At 38.9% G+C, this 23,678-nt stretch overlaps 1 protein-coding gene across 3 annotated transcripts in view; it reads left to right on the top strand.

Moving 5' to 3' along the window:
- LOC150085123 (paxillin-like) overlaps positions 1–23,678 on the top strand; it is a 273,123-nt gene that overhangs the window by 54,221 nt on the left and 195,224 nt on the right. The window contains exon 1 of one of the 3 annotated variants that reach the window (XM_090373881.1): positions 3,518–3,734. The exons of 1 other annotated variant lie outside the window; for it this stretch is intronic. In XM_090373881.1, the coding sequence (XP_090230007.1) occupies positions 3,680–3,734 (55 nt within the window). In that variant the 5' untranslated portion in view covers positions 3,518–3,679. Of the gene's footprint in view, positions 1–3,517; positions 3,735–23,678 lie in introns of those variants that run through there. One more of the 3 variants, XM_090373885.1, reaches the window with a different exon arrangement.

The following is a 23,678-nucleotide window of genomic DNA, read 5'->3' as shown; positions in this document are numbered from 1 at the left end:
CTTTGTTTGGGAGTACATTTATATGTGAACAGTTTTTTTTTTTTTTTTTTTCGCAGTTTAAAATTAATAAGTCTAAGAAAAGAACCCGATCAACCGATGAGCATCTACAATCCGTGATGAAGATAGTTTCTAGTAATTTTTCTCCAAGGCTACAAACTTTATCAGAATAGAAACGCCACCAAGTGTCAAGTTGTAGTAAGAAATAAAGAAGTTTATAATTATTTACATACAAATATATGTATTTTTTCTCTATGTGTTGAAGAAAATTTTAGTAAATAAAAGAAAGAAAATAGGTTGAGAAAGAGAATTTTCAAACTTATTATAAACTTACACACCACACTCACGCGTAACACCAGGTTATAAAGGGGTGGTATCCATACATTAAGGGTAAGTACGGTGCAATATATATATATACTGTATTCACTCTCATTTTGTTTAAAAAATGATTCCGGCCCGTCAGCTGCTTTCAGATCGTGCATTCTGTCCGCATGCAATTTGAGTTTGAGACCACTGGTTTAAGTAATACCACACATTCAGAAATAACGGTACAGTTTTTTTTTTTTTTGGTAGTTTTTGGCGCATCGGCTTCTGTGGCCATAATGCACCTCCCAAGGTTTTTGCAGTACTTTGATCCAAGCCCGAGGCGGGATTCGAACGCGCGACCTTTGGGTTGCCAGGTAGGCACTTCACCCACCCGGCTAGCCCGGTCGGCTAACGGTACAGTAGATACGTCTTATTTTTACTTGTCAAGTAGTAAAATTTTTTGTTTTTAATGTTTTCCTGTATCCTTGGATTAATACGAAAATTTTAATTTTATTAAACAGATAAATATGTGGGTTGAGATTGCACCAGAGTCGAATCGGATTGCTAATTCTCACTCTTCTTTCCCTGCCGAACCACTTAAGGGAAATTTTTTTTTTTTTTTTTCAATAAAAGCCCAAAACACGAAAGATATCAAACCTATAGTTCTTAGCCACCGGGCATGGTTTGAAGGAGATGGGGAAGCCAGAAATCTTGCTCTGAGACTAAACATGGGTTGGGTTTCTCCAATGAGCAAAGCGGTTGTATTGCGCCGGTTCACGAGAGTCATCAACTAATGCAGGGTTTCCCAAACTTTTTAAAGGGCGGACCGGTGTTTGCAGATTTTTTTTTCGCGGCACACCTATAGCTATAAATTAATATATTTTCAATAATTATACTCGTAGGTTCAGGAAATAATGACACTACCATTAGGACATTTGACATACCAGTAATAATGCAATTAGGTATTCATTAACATCAGTAAATATAAATAAAAGATAGGTAATTCATTTCTTTGTTTATTATCAAAAGTTTACATAAAACTGATATATTTTTGAGTCTGCTTTTGGGCAAATAAATATCCACTATTTAGAGATTCCCAATTTAACCCAATTTAATGACAACCAAGGACGGAGTTAGCGTACTTTTACTTCCTTGCTCATATTTTAATCCCGTTTCCATCATAATTACTATTTACCCAACGCCTTAATTTAAGAACCAATCACCTTAAAGCTACTCACCTTTTGCCATTCAAACCATAACAATTGTAGATCGATCAAGGTGAGTACTGAAAAATTAAGCCCTTGCTATTTTTTGAATTTAGTACAATAAAACAGTACTTTAAGTCATACTATGACTTCTAAGTGGCAAATTAATATTTATTTAATGAGTATTTTTAGTATAACTGGGTATTTGGTATTTTATTACATTTTCATTTCTTCAGGAAATTTTCTTATAGCTTTATATAAGTATATTTCAAATAAGTTGTTCGCTGACCGACATCTTCTTTTCGCGGACCACACTTTGGGAAATCCTGAACTAATGTTAGTATTATAAAATGTGTAACTAATATGTACTGTAAAAATAGTTATAGTACATATTATTTACTGGTTAATATTAGTGCTAGTAGTACCGTGGGTTGATGGAAATAGTGGGTGGGAATATTTATTGTGCAGTTGTATTACACAATAGTAAAGTACAGGGGCTCTCAAAGTGCGGGGAAACCCCTGGGCGCACTTGATTTTATGAAGCGTACCCCATTAATCCAGATGTGAAGCATAGTTTATTTCAATCTTTAAGATTAAATGTATTTAAGTACGCGTTAATTTATAACAGTAATCTACTCATAGGTAAAAGTTTATGACAAATCTGTTTATTTGCATTTGTTCAGGAATATGGGGAGCGTGAAATTTCTGAAATACGTTAAGGAATAGCTCAAAATTTTGGTACCTATCTTATGTTACGTTTGTGAATATTTCGAGACTCGAAATCGTGAAAACACCACGTCTCTTTCCTTATGGTTCTATCTCATATCAGCTTTTTGCGTGTTTTCTTTGATTTTAATTTCCTCTCTAAATAGCGGGAAGAAGAGTAACTGTTGGTACCGAAATTTGTCGTACAATTCGCTTTTGTGTGTGTGCACGAAAAGAGGTGCCTGTAGAGCGATTGCGTACAGCTGGAGTTAAAAAAAAAAAAAAAAAAGCAAAAGCATAAATCATTCGGAAATGGAGAAAACATAGGAAAATGATACTAAACTTTCTTGCCTTATCTTTTAAAAGCGAATGCCCCAATTTTCGTCAAAAGTACCACGAGCAAATTTCCAGTTAAGCGTTGCATTTTACGCGATGGATGCACTTCGACCCCCAGTTCATTTTTCATCGGAATTTACGAAGCGTTATTAATAACGAAATATTTCGTTCCTGGCATTCGTTGTAACAGAATTTTACAGATGATCCAACCGAGCAGCCATCATTTGTCCGATTGAATGAGTCGCGGGGCAGCACGTTTAACTCGAGGGTGAATTAATGGATCACTCACATCGTATAAAATTGACGTTGGTGATCCCTCGCGTGAAATGAGACAGCGTTGAATCGCTTCTAGAAGCGAATTGGTCGTATTTTAGTGAATAATAATTTGAACTTGGCGCGTTATATTTAATTTAATAATATTAATTGGTGTTATGTATCGGGGTACAGGTAGGTAGAGTAGAGGTGCCCTTCAAATGCTGCTTGTCGGAATTTGCAACATTCATCGCTTCCTTCTCTTTTTGATTTGGCAGATTTTGAAATGGTGAAATTTAAGCTTTGTGGGGGAAAAGAGAAAGGACAAAAAAGAAAAAAAAAAAAAAAAAAAAGGGCCTAATTTCTGTCAATGATATTAGAAACTCTTCTCGACGTACGTCGCAAAATCCCTAAGCACGATATGCGGGCTGTATAGTGCGAGTGCAACATTGTGTGTGGCGTTTAATTTATTAATCGGAGAAATTTGCAGATGCGTTGGCAGCGTTTATAACGTTTTCCGGCTTTCTCTCTTTTTTTTTTTTTTTCTAGATTACTTTCTCGTGGCGTTTTCTTTTTGCGAAATGTAAGTGGAGATTACGTAATGCCGCGGGGTGTAGAGTCGAAGCTGACACTTGAGGCGAAGGTTAACACTAATGGACAACAGTTAATGAGGAAGTAGTGCATATATTATAGCTTATAATGTGTTCGTTGCTTCTGGGCTCGCAGTCCGTTCTTCCGGAAGTACGTCGACAGGGTGTCCGCCTTACATTTAGTTTTCCGTGAATTGGCTTTATTGCGCGTTTTAATAGGGAATTTCTCCCAAATGTTCGCCGTTCTAATTAGCGATTGTCGCTTTTAATTAATCTTCCACCGCAGCGATGTCATTGGGGAAGCCAACACGTCCTCGCTCTCGGATTCATTTGCCCCCCGCTTGTAAGTATGCAAAACTTTTCATTAACGTTTACATTTAGCTGCCGCAATTAATAGATTTTCTTGGGAAAAACAACGTCAATGAAATTGGAAAGCTGCCACTTTGGAATTACAACACTCCTTTTCACGGCGCTATTTCGAGCGGAAGACTGTGGCAAGTAGCCAATTGTGCCACCTCCCACTCCGTACTGGTTTTCTGGCAGAGCACAGAAATGGAAGAGACCCAAGTGGGCAAGGAGGGAAAGATTTGAAGGACACAGAGTCCCTTTTTTCTAAGTTGCAGTTGTGAATTAAAAATTCATATGAACGGAGAAGGAGTTCTATTCCTTCACTTTTATTCACTCTGATCTCCATTCACAACACTTGACCTCCGCCACCCGTTCTTCTCTTGACATCGTTTGCGTGTAAATGGCGGAAAGGCAGTTCACATTTAATATAAGTCACCCGGGCACGTGGTCACACTTTCAGAAGCTCACGTTTCTTCTTGCTATGAAATAAGCCAGACGCCAAGGTTACGTTATTTTCGTCGGTTAGTTTATTAATCAGAGGGTTGTGATTGATCGAAGGGGTTCACATCTGATTATTATTATTATCTGTTTATTTCTCATTCGAGACACCCATAGACAGCACGTGGCTAGAGGGTGTGGTACATTATATCAGTATTTACGAGCATATTTACGTGAACTTATTTACAATATTTGGAGATGAAAAAACAGAGTATGTGGTTAATGAATTAATTGTTAAGTTAGTTTAATTAATTGCGAATGGTTGTTAAATGCTAAATATTATTATATAAATTATTAAATTAGTCTTCTTATTATATTTGTACCTGCCGGTACACATTACCAAAGATTTCTGTCCTATACATTTTGTCTGTACATAGTTTCTCTGGATCTATATTTAAATTATTAAAATAATTCTCAGTATTTGCTGGGAAGGAAGAATCACCCAAGAGAGTCCAATTGAGTCAATTGGCACTTGAGACTTGGTTCTTCCCTGTTTATTCTCGGTCTTATCATCCGAGGGCGAGTGATCACGTTTCCCACTTTCGTCGCATCTATTCTCTCAGTTAGTAGCTTTGCCAGAGTTAAGATGATGATATACTTCCAGGGTGTCCAGATCGGCAGACAAGACCGCTCTTGAGATGGTAAACGGTTTCCTGGCGATCTTGTTTAGCCATCTCAGGAGCCAGTATTCTACTCCTAAAAAGGCCTTGATGTTGCTCTCAGTTGCCGATGACCAGATAGTCGATGCGTACAACGGAATCGGTGTAACGCATTTAAGGATGTATTGAATCATAAGATGAGGGCTTCGGAGACCGGTGAGTTCTTGTCTAGTGCTCCAGAGTGCTGCGTATGTCTTTTTCCTAATGTGTTCGAAGTGAGGTATGAAGTTTAATTTGTATGGGCTTGGCACACCCAGGGTCCTGAGCTGGATATCATCATTCTTCTCTTTCTTGGTGATCCCCTTCTCTCTCTCTCTCTCTCTCTCTCTCTCTCTCTCTCTCTCTCTCTCTCTCTCTCTCTCTCTCTCTCTCTCGGTAATTCAGGATTTTTTTTTTTTTTTTTGTGGCTGGTGCAGCAAAAGCCTCAGACTTCCTTGCACCATATAGCTAATGATGATAATAATGATAATAACTGCAGACACGCGACTCGAATTCAGGAACATTTAGAAATTCTGCGACTGGGACGTATTTTGTGGTGAATAAGAGGCTGTACTGGAGACTGTCGATGAAGTATATATTTTTTTCTTTTTGTACGAAAATCTGCAGATTTGCGCTTACAAATAAATACAAAAAAGAAGCTGAGTTGTGCTCAATACGTTGCCATTTCTTTTTTATGACTCAAAGTCAGATTAAGTGAATGTTGGTCAACAGAAGTTATGGTCTCGTTTATTTCGGAATAACGGTGTTCTAATGACTGGGAATACACGTGGATATGCCGCTCACCCGAGTTTTATGTAATGTCAGCCTTATGAAACATATCCCGATATTTAAAATTGCATTATGAATCTAGAATACAGTAAAATTATTGTATAAATCTCTCACCTGTAAAGTATTAACATAAAAAAAAAATGTCCGCACCCTATTATAATCAACGGAGAAAAACGGTTTCTTCGAAACTCGTTTACTGTTATGGTTGACCTTTTTTCCTTAACGTGCCTTTATCATATGCTACAGTTTGATCAAAATAATTCTGAAAAGTTTCCCTGGCCTTGCATTAGCTGAGAAAAAAAAAACCTGAAAAGATCAAATCGTACAAATGTTTGCCACTTACAAGAAGTTTCACTCGACCAGCCTGATGCAATTGCATGGTGTCTGTTCTCTTTGAAATCTCGAATACGAGATTGATTTGCAACAGCTAAAATTATGCTCGGTAAATAGCAGCGAAATAAACCAGTCGCTTCACTATACATCAAAACCTTGAACATTTAAAACCTGTTCAAGTTTGCAAAACGACTTGCGCTCATCTCATGCCTTACATTATTAAAGCACGACTACTAGTATTTATATAACAAATACAGATGAGGAATATTCAAAATTCAGAAATGGTTTGAAATTAATGACTAATGGCTCGTTAAGTACCGACATCTGTGCATGAAGCCGTGCCATCAGGGAAAGGATGTGTCAATCTGGATTAGAATCTCCATATTGGTAGAACTGTTGTAGTCTGCTAGGACAGCTCATGGGGTTTTGGCAATGATATACACTAATAATCATCTCCTTGAAGGGACAAGTAGGTGGTTATTCCTTTGTATAAAACAATGGTTAGGCCACATCTTGAGTACCGCATACAGCTCTACGAACGTCATTTTAGGATGGCTGTTGATCTGTTGGAAGGGGTTGCACAAAACAGTAACGAAATTATTGAGGAAGAAAGGGGTGCTCTTCCAAAAACAGGCGTTAGTTCCGCAAATTGCAGTGTCTGAAAACTAGGTACCTGGGAATATTTTAGGCTTTTAATGAATTGAGTAAGCTCAGTGTTGATGGCATTCTTGCTCTTACTCCCATGACTGCACGCGGGGGGGGGGGGGGAATTAAAATTGAGGAAGGATGGTTGCATGATAGATTTACGGAAATTTTCTTTCAGCTAGCGGATAGTTGATTGTTGAAGCAAGCTTCCATTTGGTGCTGTGGAAGTGGGTAGTTTGAATAAATTTAAGGAGGAACTAGACGAATTATTGGAGAGGATGGATAGGCGATGTGGATTTTTTTTTTTTTTTTTGCCGATGATGCTGCCGTATAAGCTTTCTTTCTTGCATCATTTGTTATTAATTGAGCAAAGGATTCAAATATTTCCATACAATTTGAAGAAAGTTGCACATTGGTGGAAAAATGCACGCGATGCAAGATTTCGTATTTTGTAGTTTTACCATAAAGTTAATCGGTGCAGAATTGTTGATGATAGGCGGTGATGCTGATGTGAACAGCATCACCGTCTGTATAAGTTATTGTATAAGCTGAAACATGGAACCACAAGGAAAATCCTTAGATGGATTGCACATGCAATCCATCTAAGGATTTTCTACTGAATACGGTGCTGTTTCTTGTATTCTATCTATCTTGTGAACTCCTCTGACCGTTTGGTCGTCCCGGAGTATACAAACCCTCGTTCATACAGACCAATTGCCCTGCTGGCAAACCTGGGCAAGACCTTGGAAAGACTAATGGCCATCCGAATCACGAATCTCTTTCTCTCCAAAGGTATGATTTCACCAGCCCAATATGGATTCACCCAGGGCAGATCATGTGAAGATGCCCTCTCTGATTTGATCCTGCATCTGGAAACTTCGCAATCCAAATATGAACTCGCTCTGTTTATTGACTTCGAGGGGGCCTTCGATAATGTATGGTGGGAAAGTGCACTGGAACGTCTTCGCACAGCAGAATGTCCAAACAATCTTTACTGGCTGTTCAGAAGCTACTTCTCACAACGTACAATAGTAGTTAAGTCAAAATATCACCAAGTCCTTAAACCCATCCACCGTGGGTGTCCCCAGGGCTCTGTCCTGGGGCCCTTGGTGTGGAACATGGTGCTCCAGAGCTGGCTCAGTAACAGTTTTGAAAAAACGAAAATCATAGCATTCGCCGACGACCTCACCATCGTGATCGCTGGTCATTCCAGAGCAGCCCTCGAATCCACAGCACAGCGAGTACTCAACCATCTCTCTCTCTCTCTCTCTCTCTCTCTCTCTCTCTCTCTCTCTCTCTCTCTCTCTCTCTCTCTCTCTCTCTCTCTCTCTCTCTCTCTCTCTCCTGGACAACAATCAACAAATTGCAAATCAACCCTGCCAAAACTAAGATGATGGTGTTTAAAAACCGACTCGACTGACGAAGGCCTCCCCAGGTCAAAATCAACGGAACCCAGCTAACCTTCGTAGAACAGACAAAAGTCCTGGGAGTAGTAATAGACAACCGCCTGTCTTTCTTCCCCCATCTATACAGCATCTGAGTTCCAAGACCAAAAAGTTCTCCGCCGCAATTATACGGATCTCAAGAAGTGAGTGGGGACTATCAAAACGAACCCTTCTTCTTTATTATAAAGCTGTCTTTCTCCCAATAGTAACCTATGCTGCCGGGGTCTGGTTTCACAGAGTTCCCATCATTAAGATGAAAGAAAAGCTAAACTCTATACAAAGAGCTATGTTACTGGCGACCCATTGAATCTGCCGTACAGTCTCTACAGCAGCTCTCCAAGTTATAGCAGGCACCCTCCCTCTCGACCTTTACACAATCTACAAGGTGCTCTGCTATCGAATTAAAAAAGGTATTCCGGCAACGATCCTGGATATAGAACTCTCACTAACTACAGATATAAAGCAGGAGAAATCTCGATGTCTCAATAAACTCTTCAATGTATGGCAGACCAGATGGGATTCTTCTACTGTAGGGGTTGTAACTAGGAGTTTTCTTCCGGAGGTAACCTTCGCAACCACTAAAAATAACGCCCGATGGTTCTCCCTCAGCCTCGAATCATCCTTTCTCATTACCGGACACGGTTCTCTAAATGAGAAACTGCATCCACTGGGACTCATCGACACTCCCTACTGCTTTTGCGGACAAAGTGAAAGTTGGAAACACTTGCTTCTGGAGTGAGTACATTACAACGATATCAGAAACCGTCTCCAGAATAAGATCCAGGACTTCCCACCAGCAGATCTGCATCAACTGATATGTACCCAAAACAACCTCGAAGCCTTCCAGACCTTTGCAGCTGAGGTATTTGCCTGGAGGAGGACACTGATCGTCAATCACTGACGTGGAAATGCCGATCATTAACAATTCCACTGCCAACTGAAAGTCACCCCTTCTACTGACTATGTTTTTTTATTTTTTTATTTTTATTTTTTTTTTTCTAACCTCCGTTCTGCATTGTTTCCGGGTCCTGCCCTGGAACTAGGAGCAGCTTTGGCTCACCTTTTCTTCTTTCCCACTCTGTGCAGGATAGATAACCACTCTCCCATATTTTTTTTTTTTTTTTTTTTTCATTCTCTCTCTGCTGGCACCCGATTTACATCTTTCTCTTCACTGTAGCCAGGGTGTGGGATTAAAATTATTTATTTATTTTTTATTTATTTTTATTTTTTATTTATTTTTATTTTATTATTATTTTTATTTATTTTTTTTTATTTTTCCTCAAACCTGCATTCTGCACTGTTTCCGGGTCCTGCCCTGGAACTAGGAGCAGCCTTGGCTCACCTTTTCTTCTTTCTCCCTCTGTACAGAATAGATAACCACTCTCACATTTTTTTTTTTTTTTTTTCTCTTACTCTCTCTCTGCTGGAACCCCGACTTACATCTTCCTCTTCACTGTGGGATTAAAATTATTTAATTATTCTGTAATTATTATTATTATTAATTTTTTTCATTTACTTAGCTTCATTTTTTTTTTTTTTTTTTTTTACTCGTGCTCTGTTCTGACAACTGGGGTGTGGACTATCATTGGTGCCAGACAGCTCTCCCTTTTTTTTTTTTTTTCCATCACAGGGAATTTATTTTATTTTTCTTATTTTATTTAATTATTTATTTTAAATTTATTTATTTATTTTTTATTTTTTTATTTTTTATTTATTTATTTTTTTATTTTATTTTTATTATATATTTTTTTTGCACCACGGGAAATACATTTTGTTTCTGTTTTTAGTTTAATTTTTATTTTATTTTATTTATTATTTTTTTTTTTCCCTCTCTGGAGTGGGCCCCCAGAGAAATCTGGCCCACCTTTTGGCAACATCAGGTGGTTCAGAGTCTCGTATCGAGACAGTACATGCTCCATTGGGACTGGCCCACCTTCCCGTGGTGTGGACGAGTACCCAGAATCATCTGTCCAGGTGACTGATGCTTCTGGGTAGCCAAGCGGTCAGAACATAACAACAGAACACACACATAATACACACAAATCGACGTCACACACATCTGGCCCATCTGTAGTGATACTGTTCTTCACAGAGATACGAGGCGGAGTTGAACTCACGTTCTAGGAGCCGCCCTTTACAAAAACACATGTCCATGTCCGTCCCGGAGTATAAACAGAAAATTTATTTTTATTTATTCTTCAGATTGAGCTAATGCAAGAAGTGGGGTTCACCAAGGATCGGAACTGGGAACCACCTTTGTTTTTCATTTTCTTAAGATATCGACAAAAGGACAAAGGCGTGATGTCAAAATTTGCATATAATATTTAAGATAGGTAGATTAGCTACTGATCAGCCCCAGTCACAGCTTCTTCAGAACGACTTAGACTTCAGAGATGGTCAGAAAGTGACAACTTTTCTGACTTGAATGAAGCAAAATGCAAGGTCTTATACTTGAGGGAACAGCAACCTGCAAAATAACTTACACTTGGTGGAATTGTACTAAAACAGTAGAGGAAGCAAGAGATCTGGGAGTTAAGATATGGGCGGATGTCATCTTTTCCGGACAGGCGGCAAGGAGGCACCATGGTGGCCTTTCGATGAATTATTCAGCATTTGCTTGTAGAGATTAGGGAGATCATAATATCACTGTATAAGGCAATTTTGAGCCACTTGGAATTTTTTATCCGGCTATGGATACTGCAGTCTTAAAAAAAAAAAAAAAAAAAAAGACATCAAACTACTTGACAGTCCAAAGATGGGCAACGCTCCTGGAGAGATCGGCAAAAGGGAACCCAAATAAAGAAAAAGACTTCAGAATATGGGCTGCAGAGCTCTGAAAATTAAATGTTTCATGATTATTTTTTAGACCTTAGAGGAGATTTGATTGAGGTGTATAAGGTTCTAACTGGTGAAAGTAAAATGAAAGAGTGTGAACGTTTCACTGTTATGATTCTACAAGTACGGGATATCAATTCAGATTATGTGGGGGGTTTAGGTGAATTCTAGGGTTAACCTGCTGGAGCTCATGGGACTTCAGACTCATCCAGACCTTTTGGCATCTGGTTTGGCTACAGCGCGTTTAAGTCTCCCACTTAAACATGCCAATTGAGTAGACAGGTTGGAGATTGTGTGCGCAATACGGGCAAAAAGCCCAATTATTTCGTTCCCATTGTGGTATGGGAAAAAAGGTAAATTAGGAAGTTTTGGACTTGTTGGTTATCAATCTTCATGTTACCTTGGAGGGTTTGAGTATCAGAGATGCTCACTGACATTTAGTTGGTGGCTTGAATTTGGATAGAGGTTTTGCATCACTCATTAATGTCTTCCAACCCTGTTACTGTCGATGTACTAAGTAGAGGGTCATCACGGTCGCATTATCTCTGTTGAGCCGAGTCTGAGAAGGATTGAGCTAGTACTAAGCGTATGAAACTGAATTCAGCATAAAAGGGCAGCAAAGTTTGTCGAGCGAGTTTGTTTGAAAGAACAAACCATGGTACGTCAAATATTCATTCCTTCAGCTTTAAAAATTCTCCTCTCAGCAGAAAATACAATGGTGGTATCACTACTAATCCTCAGAAGTGCACATAAAAGTTCTGTATAACCCGTCTTATCCCGACTCCCACAGGCAAACTATCGTCAAAAGAACACCTTTTGCATTAGCATTAGTAGAGGCATATGATGCAAGAAAGCAAGCTTATGCAGCATCAGCCAAAAAAAAAAAAAAAAACACTTCCATTTCACCCCTCCGTTCGTTCAAAATACCTGTCCAGCTGAGCCTTAAATTTATTTGGGCTTTCAACTTCCACAACAAGGGATGGAAGTCTTCCACCAACCAACTAACCGCTGTCTAAAGGCAAATTTCCGCACACATATCCTACATCTGAATTTATGCCCTCTCAGGTGATCATTCTGAGCAAGAGGAAGAATCCCATCGGCATTGAACATGCTCAAACCATTCAAGGCTTTATACATCTCTATCAGATCACCTTGCCGGTGCATAGTCTCCAGAGGCCTGACCATTGCCTTATACAAGGGAATAATCACCTCCTTATCCCTGCTGGAAAAATTCCTGTATATCATTGACAATACTCCATGAGCTACTCTTGCAGCCCATCTGCACTGCTCAGAGAACTTCATATCTGCCTGCACAACCACCCCCAAGTCCCTTTCATTCTCTACCATTGTCAGTGTAGTACCACAGAGTTGATACATTGCTCTGGGGTTGCTATTTCCCATATGTAGTACTTTACATTTGTCAGTGTTAAACTTCATTTGCCACCTCTCAGCCCATCTGCTCAACCTTTCCAGATCCTGTTGCAGCAGCATAGCGTCAGTAGTATCCTTAACAACCATGCCAAGCTTTGTATTGTCTGCAAACTTGGACATTAAGCTTGATATACCATCATCAATATCATTTATAAATACCGAAAACAACAACGGACCCAACACTGAACCTTGAGGAACTCCACTAATGACATTAGTCCACGATGTGCAGTGTCCATTGATCTAAAGTAAAAGCGTGTTCACAAGCAATTATATTGATACACCAACCGTGGTGTATTAAAATAATAATTTAATACTGCAAAATAAAAATACATAACAGATATTTACAATTAAAACTATTTACAATCAAATATATAATACAAATAAAATAAGAGCGATAAAAGTTTAAAATATGTTAAAATACTTTAAAACACTTAAAATATACCGGATCCCGTAGCTTTCAGAGGCATCTGCCTCCTTTCTCAACTGTACAATTTTTAATTGCAACACATCGTTAAATAATAGCAGGTTCACGGCTCACGTGGTTCCACAGGCGGATGGGCGGTTGGCGTATCAATATAATTGCTTCTGAATATGAATTCTCCCAACCTCATAGGCCTATTTGAAGATAAAGTAAAAGCGGTTTTAATTTTTCCCAGAAAAGTAATTAGTAGGACAAACTTCAACCTAAAGGCAAAGTATGGCAGAATCAGAAATTTCGACATGCCATCCCACGTGCTTCCATTGTAAATAGACCAGGAAGCAGTAATCCAATGTACGTCATGTCGGCAATTTTAATGTGCGGCCATTACCAAATGCGATCTAAAGAGGTTCAACAAGCAGCGACGTCAAAAGTACATTTTCCCATTCTGCAAAGAAAGTAAAGAACAAATGACAATTGCGGCGGAATGTATGGATATCCAGGATGACTCGGAGGTAGAAAGTAAACAAACGTCCAAACATCAAACTTTTGTCAGACTCGTGCTGCAAGTCAAACTGACTCAGTAGCGGATAACTTGGAGTGTGAAATGGGCCCATAGGTCTGCAGTCAACAGTCAATTATCACAACACACGAAAACCCTGTGGACTTCAGGAAAGAAAGCCAAGCGGGAAGCGCCCTCCTTGATGATGAGCAAAGCAGGTTCCTGATGGCATCTGTGCAGAATATATGAAATTCTTCTCCATGCAAACTGCAGAATTTCTGGAAAACAATGTGGAAATTCACATCAATCTTTGACAGTGTGCAGAATTTATTTGAAGAGAACGGGTAGCTTCGTGTACAGAACAATGATGTGAAACAAGAAATAGGTCTAAGTAATCAGGTGCGTCAACTAGCAACTTTTATTTATGCCAAATGAAAACAGTATACCCAGCATCATCCATAACCAACACCATTCTCAGTGCACTAGAAGCTAAAGCAGAGCTTGCCATCACGTACATCGACCTGGAGGCTGTCTTCGACTCCATCAGTATCCCCTCGCTTATTCACCTCCTAGAAAATTACTTCTATATAAAAGGTGACATATTGTGGTTTATCACAATCCTGAACTTTTCTTCTTAAAGTGGATCAACACACAATCTGGAGAATGATCACCGAGGGAGTTCCCCACTTTGCTATGCCGGTGATATTAAGATATATACTCAGATTAACCTCAACGAACATCTCTCAAACATCAACAAAAAGATCAATGAAAAGTTACACGACTTAGGATCCTATCTCCATCAATTTAGCCTCCTGATTAACTCTGCCAAATCAGCCCAAATTTTCTTTTCTCTGAAGCACCAACCCACTGGAATCCAAGCTTCTCTAGACGGCATTCCCTTTCCAGTGGTGAAGATGCGTACGGACTTGGGAGTCGTCTTCGATTATAAACTGAGCTTCAACCCCAACATTGACAAGCTCATAGCAAAATTCTGTCAAATGCGTTGGACCACAAAACAACAACTGCTACACGTTAGGGATCTGGATGTGACGCGTCGGTACGTATACACCTCAGTATATAGTGACATAGTGTTTTTTGGCAGGCGGCACCGGTGCTTTCGCACAACTCCGCATTTGAATCTCTTGTGAAGTAAGATAGTACTGTCAAGGCCAGATAACATATGTTAGTGTATGTTCATGTTTGCTTAGTGCGGGTTATGTTGTTCATCTGGCCGCTTAGCCTAGGGTCTGTGGAACACCACACACTGCTAGTTACCGTCACTGGCACTGGGAGCCGGACCAGGTAAGTGGGAAGAGAACTCTGGCTGGCCGACCCTGGGGTTAGCCTGAGCTTCCCAGGGAGGGCCAAAAAAAAAAAAAATAAAATAAATACATAAATAAAAAATAAAAAAAAATCAATATACTCCGTCATATTATATGCCTCGGAAATATAATACCAACATTAAGCGTGTGTATTCTGCCGAATACTGGCTCCTTTGTTGGATCACGCATAAACATCGATGTTCACCCCAGCAAAGGACAAGTGCGACCTCACTAAATTTTGCTCAACTTCCAGATCTTGACTGGAAAATCGCCTTGTTCTCACTGCCAAAATGACAACTGGAATGGTCTCGGACCAACCATCTGTGAATTGTGCCCTCTACCCGGACTGAGGTCAGCTTCCATGCTCATAGCCCACTATAACAGACTAGACCTTAGTGACCGGATGCTCCCCACAATCAATTGACGGCGACCTCTGCAAACCTGCAGAGATACTATATTAGTATTTCTGCTATAATGCTCAATACGTTCTACGTTGATATCAATATAGGGACCGAAGACAGATCCTTAGGAGCCTGACCTTGGCAAGGAAAACTGCACATTAAAATGGGCAGCATTATAACGTGTAAATAATGTTAAAAGTACGATGTCTTTATGAACGTGTTGTGAATAAAGTCAAGAATATATATGAATATATAAATACGAATATCTTTATTAATACATTGTAAATACTGTCAAAAGCAGAATATTCTGTAAATAATCTGACACTGATTCTATTGTTGGCTCTGGGGGATGAGCCCGAACCTCAATGTGGGCCCCTCTCCCAAGGCTATTGTTCCCCAGCCAACGTAAAACCCCGGCATTGCTGCTGTGAAGGGTGTATTGTATACACCAGTTTTGTATACAATAAAGATTATATATATAGAACATCGTCTAAATACCTCCCATAGTATGTGATACGGGGTAGAAAAGGCGTCAAATCTATACGTTCAATCATTGAGAGATCTTCCGGTCACATAGTTCCCTGAGGAGCTGTTTTGGCCACCAACAAATTCCTCGCCGAGTGGGTAAAGTACCTGCCCGGCAGCCCAAAGGTCGCGGGTTCGATTCCCGCCTCGGGCCTGGATCAAAGTACTGCAAAAACCTTGGGAGGTGCAATATGGCCACAGAAGCCGATGCGCCAACAACTACCAAATCAAAAAAAAAAAAAAAAAAAAAAAAACAAATTCCTCCACAGCAGCGATCGTGTGCTATACGAGCAGCATCGCAAAGTGTCATACCCACAAGTTCACTGATCCCGTCCTTCCACCTAGTTGCAGGTCTTCCTCTGCACCTCTTCCTCTCGGTTTTTCCTTCCATTATATTCTTCAACAGAAAGTTTTCCCTTCTTACTATATGACCAAAAAACTTGAGTTTTCTTTTGTTGATGCTATGAAGAAGAAGAATTTTAGGCCAGCCAATTTTATTCAATACCCACTCATTTGTTCTTCGATCCAAGTATGAAATACGCAATATTCTCTAACTCCTGTTGAAAGATAGATCTCCGATATTAGCCCGCTCAGGGTTAATCCCATTGGCAAACCAAAAATTTGTTTGTATACTTTGTCTTGAAAGGTGATATAGTTGTCTTCAACTAAGAGTTTAATTAAGTGAAAAATTTCCTTAATAGGAAGCTTCGTATAATTAATCGGTATCGAGTTATTATTTAACATATCCCAAAGAATATCTAATATGTATTCAATGTTTACATTCGTATATAACAGGTAACGTCTAGTGAGAATAAATTGTCATTATCGCCAAGTCTACAGTCCTTAAGATTATTAAATAGTGTATCATAGTTGTTAATCCCAAATTGAATCGCCTGTCTAAAGGATTTTATAATGCTATATACATGTGTGGCCAAGGATGAAAATGCCGAGTTTCTGTAGGAACCAATAGGCCAAATAGGAAATGCAGTCTTGTGTAATTTTACCTGACCGAAAAGTGCAGGAATATTGTATGTTCTGACCTTCAATTCCTTTAACTGAGCCATAGTAACGTAGTCGTTTTTTTCGTTACGTGGTTAACGTTTTATTGTATTGATTGACCAAATTGGTAAATAGTGCCGGGTCTACTTCAAGATAAGTGGAGGTATCTGATACAACTGACTCTAACTTATTAATATAATCCGGTTTATTGAGTATTACCACTGTCTCTCCTTTATCAGCGCTCTAAATAATAATGTCTTTATTTTCCCAAAGTTAATGTAAAGCTGAACTGTCATGTGTATTCAATTAGGAAGTCGCGTTTATTTTATGTTATTCACCACCTGGTTAACTTGTTGAATAAATAAATCTTTTTGTGGAACATTACGAAGTCCAAATTCAGTATCAATTACGTTTTTTAGGTAGTTGTCGAGATGGTAAATTTTAATTTAATCCTTTGGATAAAAGCGAAATGTGGTCCTGCGATAGCGTATATGAGGAAAGATTTGTAACTTGTTGACATGTCCGTCAACAAGGAATTAGGAATTAGAAAATGTGAATTGGAATATCATCGGTTTGGCTGAAACAAGAAGAAGAAACGAATCACTTATAAGTTTATCAAGTGGAAATCTGCTGTACACCAATGGAAACAGTGAAAGGAGTAAAGGTGGAGTTGGGTTTCTGGTCCATAAAGATTTTAAAAACAACATTTTGGAATTCAAAAGTACATCACCAAGGGTCTCAAGATTTCTAAGAGGTACAAGCTAAAGATTATAATGATTTATGCATCAACATCGAGCCATGATGATGAAGAGGTTGAAGAAATGTTCACTGAAATTGAGAGTCTTCTAGATGAGCAGAAAACCCACTACACTATTATTATGGGGGACTTCAATGCTAAGGTTGGAAAAAGGCAAAACAGCGCAGAAAAAGGAACTATAGGAAATTTTGGAATTGGTGAAAGAAATAAAAGAGGTGAAAGACTTGTGGAATTTGCAGAATCTCAAGGAATGTCAGTAATGAACACTTTTTTCAAGAAAAGGGTGAACAGAAAGTGGACATGGGAAGAGTCCAAATGGATTAACAACTAATGAAATCGACTTCATCCTCACTAACAGAAGATATATTGTGAATGATGTTACCGTCCTGAATAAGGTAAATGTTGGAAGTGATCACAGAATGATAAGATGTACACTTGATATAGATGTAGGAAAGGAAAGGAAAAAACTGACTCGAGTAAATAATACAAAGGTCTTTGAAATAACAGAGGAGGAGAAAAAGCAGTATGTACTGGAACTTAAGAACAAGTTTGAGCTTTTGCAGACTGCTCAGGACCAAGATATCGACGAGGAATATTACAACCTTCTGAAAGTGATAAAGCCCAAGAAACCTATAGGGAAACAGAAATCCAAAGAAGAAAAAATTAGTCAAGAAACACTTGTCATGATGAACCAAAGACGACAAATGAAGAGCAAGAAAAACACTGACAGGGAGAAAATCAAGTATACTGAGTTATGCAAACCATTAGAAAGAGACTCAGAGAGGACATAAGAAGATTTAACACAAGAAAAGTAGAACAAGCATTAAGGGAAAACAAAGGATTTAAATCAGCAGCCATGAGCAGTAATACAGAAAGACAAATGATACTGAAACTGAAGAATAGCGATGGTGTACTTATAAACAGCAGAGAAGGTATAATTCAAATAGCAAAAGACTACTATAGAGAATTATACAAGGAGCGAGGGAATGATACCAGCAGTGGGGAAGATGGATTGCAAAGTAGCAACACATACGACATACCCGATATTCTTCCTGATGAGGTAGAACATGCATTGAAGAAAATGAAGAATCGGAAAGCCCCGGGGAAAGATGAAGTTACTGTAGAGTTGTTAAAATTGGGAGGAAGAGACATAACACAAAAACTGGCAAGGCTCTTCACAAAGTGCATTAGAAAAGGTGTTATGCCTAAGCAGTGGAATAATGCAATCATAGTTTTGCTGCATAAGAAAGGAGATAAATCAGAAATTGGAAATTATAGACCAATTAGCTTGTTACCCCATATCTACAAGTTGTTCACAAGGGTCATTACTAACAGATTAGAAAGAATACTTGATGAGAATCAACCGAAAGAGCAAGCTGGCTTTAGGACAGGATTCTCAACTATGGATCACCTTCACGTAATATCACAGCTAATGGAGAAAGCAAATGAATATAAAACACCATTATGCCTGGCATTTGTGGATTATGAAAAGGCATTTGACTCCATACAGCATAAGGCAATGTTTCGGGCACTGGAAAGACAAGGCATAGATACTCCATATATTATGATTTTGAAGAAAATATGTGAGAGTGCTACATCCTTTATTAGACTAGACAAAGACAGTAGCAAATTTAAAATCGAGAAAGGAGTTCGACAAGGAGACACAATATCTCCGAAGCTGTTTACTGCTGCCCTTGAGGAAGCTTTCAGAAGATTAGACTGGTCGCAGAAAGGAGTCAATGTGAACGGAGAGTACCTAAACCATTTACGATTTGCAGATGACATTGTGGTCATAAGCCACGAACCCAAAGAATTAGAGGAAAATCTTAATCAGTTATGCACAGTTAGTAAGGATTTTGGACTAAAGATGAATATGGCTAAAACAAAAGTAATGATGAACAAGTATGCCACGGAAAGGGAAATAATGATTGAAGGAGCAGTAATTGAAAAGGTGGAGTCATATACTTATCTGGGACAAGTTATTAGCTGTAATAATGATAAATGGCTGGAAGTCAAGAGAAGAATAAATTTTGGATGGATAGCATTCAAGAAATATAGTCACATACTGAAGAGCAATATGCCAGTGTGTCTGAAAAGTAAAATAATGAATCAATATATACTCCCCACCATGACTTATGGAAGTGAAACTTGGGCACTCTCCAAAAGAATGGAAGAGAAGCTAAGAACTACACAGCGAAGAATGGAACGAATTATATTGGGACTCAGACTGTTAGATAAGAAGAGAAACACATGGATTAGACAGCAAACTCAAGTAAACATTCTTATCAAAACTAAAGAACTAAAATGGTCTTGGGCAGGACACATAGCTCGAAGTCATGATGACAGATGGACTAAGAAAATAACAGAATGTTACCCAAGAGGAGCTAGAAGAAAACTTGGAAGACAAAGGCGGAGATGGATAGATGAAATTCATGAGTTTTTGAGTAGTAAATGGATGGCCAGTGCTCAAAACAGAAGGAACTGGAAAGTTGCTGGAGAGGCCTTCATCCTGCAGTGGATTGAAAATGGCTGATGATGATGATGATGATGATGATGACATGTCCGTTCGCTGAACGTTGGGCGACGGCGTGTTCGCGAATTGGCAGAAGTATTCTGCGGTAGACCGTTGTTCATATGCATTTAGTCACAAGCTCGCGACAATGTGTTAGAACTCGTATGAACGTATCTTGACCCTCCCGATAATGTATTCAATTTGTTAACGTGACTGTTTTTTTATGTCTGAGGCCTGTCTTCACGTCGCAAATCTGTGGAGGTCTTCAATACAGACTAATGGTTACGATGCAGATACTTTTTTTAATTTGTCGCGAAGTTTCCTTACTTGGGAAAGGTATTTTTGTTCATTAGAATACTGAGATCTTGAGGCAAGCCGAACTTGAAGTTTAACATTGACAAATGTAAAGTACTACATATGGGAAACAGCAACCCCAGAGCAACGTATCAACTCTGTGGTACTACACTAACAGTGGTAGAGAATGAAAGGGATCTGGGGGTGGTTGTGCAGGCAGATATGAAGTTCTCTGAGCAGTGCAGACGGGCTCCAAGAGTAGCTCATGGTGTATTGTCAATGATATATAGGAATTTTTCTAGCAGGGATAAGGAGGTGATTATTCCCTTGTATAAGGCAATGGTCAGGCCACACCTAGAGTACTGTATACAGGTCTGGAGGCTTCATTTCAAGAAGGATGTAGAGCTGCTGGAACGAGTACAGAGAATGCAACAAGATTAGTGAATGGAACAAAGGGGTGCTCTTACGAAGAAAGGCTTAAGTTTTGCGAATTACAGTGTCTGGAGACTAGGCAGGCACCAGTGAGGTGATCTGATAGAGGTGTACAAAGCCTTGAATGGTTTGAGCATGCTGAATGCTGATGGGATTCTTCCTATTGCTCAGAATAATCACCTGAGAGGGCATAAATTCAAATTGAGGAAAGACAGATGTAGGATAGATGTGCGGAAATTTGCCTTTAGCCAGCGGGTGGTTGGTAGATGGAACAGACTTCCATCCCTTGTCGTGGAAGTTGATAGCCTAAATAAGTTTAAGGCTCAGCTGGACAGGTATTTCGAACGAACAGAGGGGTGAAGTGGAAGTGGTTATTTTTTATTTATTTATTTTACTTTATTTATTTATTTATTTTTTTTTTTGGCTGATGCTGCATAAGCTTGCTTTCTTGCATCAAATGCCTCTACTAATGCTAATGCTAAAAAAAATGCTATATTACTCGATGTGTCAAGTGCTAGTTGCTTAACGCCAGAAATTTTATGATTTAAATTGACCCTGGCAAACTTCGTAACTATGTTGTTTTGAAAGCAATACTTTAGAAAAGAAATATGGTAACTTTGGGCCGAGTATCTTAGTGTTAATCTAATGTAATTTTGCACCAAGATGTTCAAAATATCCCCATAATCGTGTGTATCGATAGGTTATACCTGGAGAGAAAGGAAGTGAATGAAATAGTCAATAAGAGATTAAGACTGAATTTGATAGTATGAACCAGAGCTATAATGCTCAATATTATAATTGAGCTCAATACATAACAATGCTATAATTGTTATCAATTATTGATATCAACGTAGAACGTATTGAGCATTATAGCAGAAATACTAATATTAACCAGCTGATTCTTAAACGGGGGTTACATACTTGCTACAATAGACAGAATTAGGGTACAAGCTAAGGATAGAATACAAAAACATACGCCAACCAACATCAAAAGATACTTTATTTCTTCTGTCCCATATGTTGAACATGGCACAAACAACTTAATAGATTCTTTAAAGATACCGAATTTAAAATTGTAGCCAGGCCAATACGGAAATTACACACTATACTGAACAACCTTTCCTCATTCGCAACACAAATAAATGACCTAGTATACATTTCTTGCGGTGATTGCGATTCGTCTTATCAGGGTTCTACGCGGTTTCCTCTGAATTTTCATACTAATCAACAGGCGGCCTCAGTTAGTGCTTCTCGTTCAGCAGCGTCAGAATTAGCCTTGCATTCCGTTAATGAAAAACATACTTTTTTATTTGCTAATTTAGAATTGGCAAATAAAAAAAAAAAAAAAAAAATATATATATATATATATATATATATATACACACATATATACAGGGTGTTTCAGTTAAACGTTTCAGAACTTCTAAGAGGGGTAGGGTACATCCTGACAACTCGAAATCATATAGCAATGTGGGGTCGGAAATGCTTTCCTGAAGCGGTGTTGTACACAGAAGCACCATAAAGAAAAGAGACCGTAAGTGAGAAATCGTTTTAATAATACATGAAAAGAAGCAAAAGGTACATGGATTAAAGTAAGTGTTCGAAGTTTCTTCCACGGCGCTACAATGCACGCCTCACATCTCCGACGCATGGACATCCGAACATTCTGGAATACTCCAGGCAGCGTGTCCAGACACAGCAACCGGAGGATTATGCACCTCGTATTGCTTTCGCACAGTGGTACCTTGGAAAATGTGCTACAAATCCCCTTTTTTCCTGCTGAAGTGTTGTTTTCCGATGAGGCATCCTTCACAAGGGAAGGAATTTTCAACACGCATAACGACCATATCTGGGCGGTCGAGAACCCGCATGCAATACGACGTCGTGCAGCACAGATTCGATTTTCGGTCAATGTATGGGCCGGTATTATGGGAGATCACCTCATCGGACCTTACCTGTTACCGTGTTGTCTAACCGGACCTATCTACTTGATCTTTCTGCAGCAAGTATTGCCACAACTTTTGAGAGATGAACAGATTTCTGCATCGACGCAACAGACAATGTGGTTCCAACACGATGGAGCCCCTGCCCATTATAGCGGAGATGTTCGTAACTACCCGGATGTCACATTTGGTCAACAGTGGATCGGACGTGGTGGTCCCGTGCGTTGGCCTGCTCGGTCACCCGACCTATCATGTCTTGATTTTTATTTCTGGGGTCATATGAAATCGCTAGTTTATGACACCCCTGTTGACAATGCTGAGGAGCTGGTTGCAAGAATCGCAGTAGCTGCCGAAGAAATTCGCCTGGAGTATTCCAGAATGTTCGGATGTCCATGCATCGGAGATGTGAGGCGTGCATTGTAGCCCGTGGAAGAAACTTCGAACACTTACTTTAATCCATGTACCTTTTGCTTCTTTTCATGTATTATTAAAAAGATTTCTCACTTACGGTCTCTTTTCTTTATGGTGCTTCTGTGTACAACACCGCTTCAGGAAAGCATTTCCGACCCCACATTGCTATATGATTTCGAGTTGTCAGGATGTACCCTACCCCTCTTAGAAGTTCTGAAATGTTTAACTGAAACACCCTGTATAAGGTATAACCTTATACCTTATATATATATACACACATAGTGTGTGCGAGAAATTAGGTTGAGGAACAGAAAAAGAGTATTAGAACAGATTAATGCCATGAAAATAATGATTGAACATTATATCAGTCTGTATATTATTTTTTATTTTTTAAAACTGAACACCAACTGTATAAATTGGAGAATTTGCATACAACTGGAGAAATTTAATAAGAATTTAGAATATACCCATGAGGCCAAATGGCCAAGTATTTAGCTAACTTAAGTTGGACTTCATTGTTGTACCATATTACAAACACATAGATTATAATAAAATAGTAAAATTAAAACGATGTAGCTAATTATTTATAATTGGATACATTGAATATATCCCCCATCAATAATTAGCTGAGGCTGTCTCTTTCTGTTTGCCATTTTCCAGTTTGTCTTGGTTCAAATATACTGAGAATATAATTTCAGTATAGTTTAATTACTTTACTATACGTTAAATTTAGCAGAAAACTGGCAGAATAACCGCTAGCCCGACAGATATCTGTGAAAATTAATAATAAAAATAATGGAAGGGAATCA

This window comes from Mastigoproctus giganteus, chromosome 5 (genome assembly GCF_048544385.1).
Source record: "Mastigoproctus giganteus isolate SK-2022 chromosome 5, ASM4854438v1, whole genome shotgun sequence".
Taxonomy (NCBI): Eukaryota; Metazoa; Arthropoda; class Arachnida; order Uropygi; family Thelyphonidae; genus Mastigoproctus; species Mastigoproctus giganteus.
Note: the sequence above shows the minus strand (reverse complement) of the source record. Positions and strands in the feature narration are given on the sequence as shown.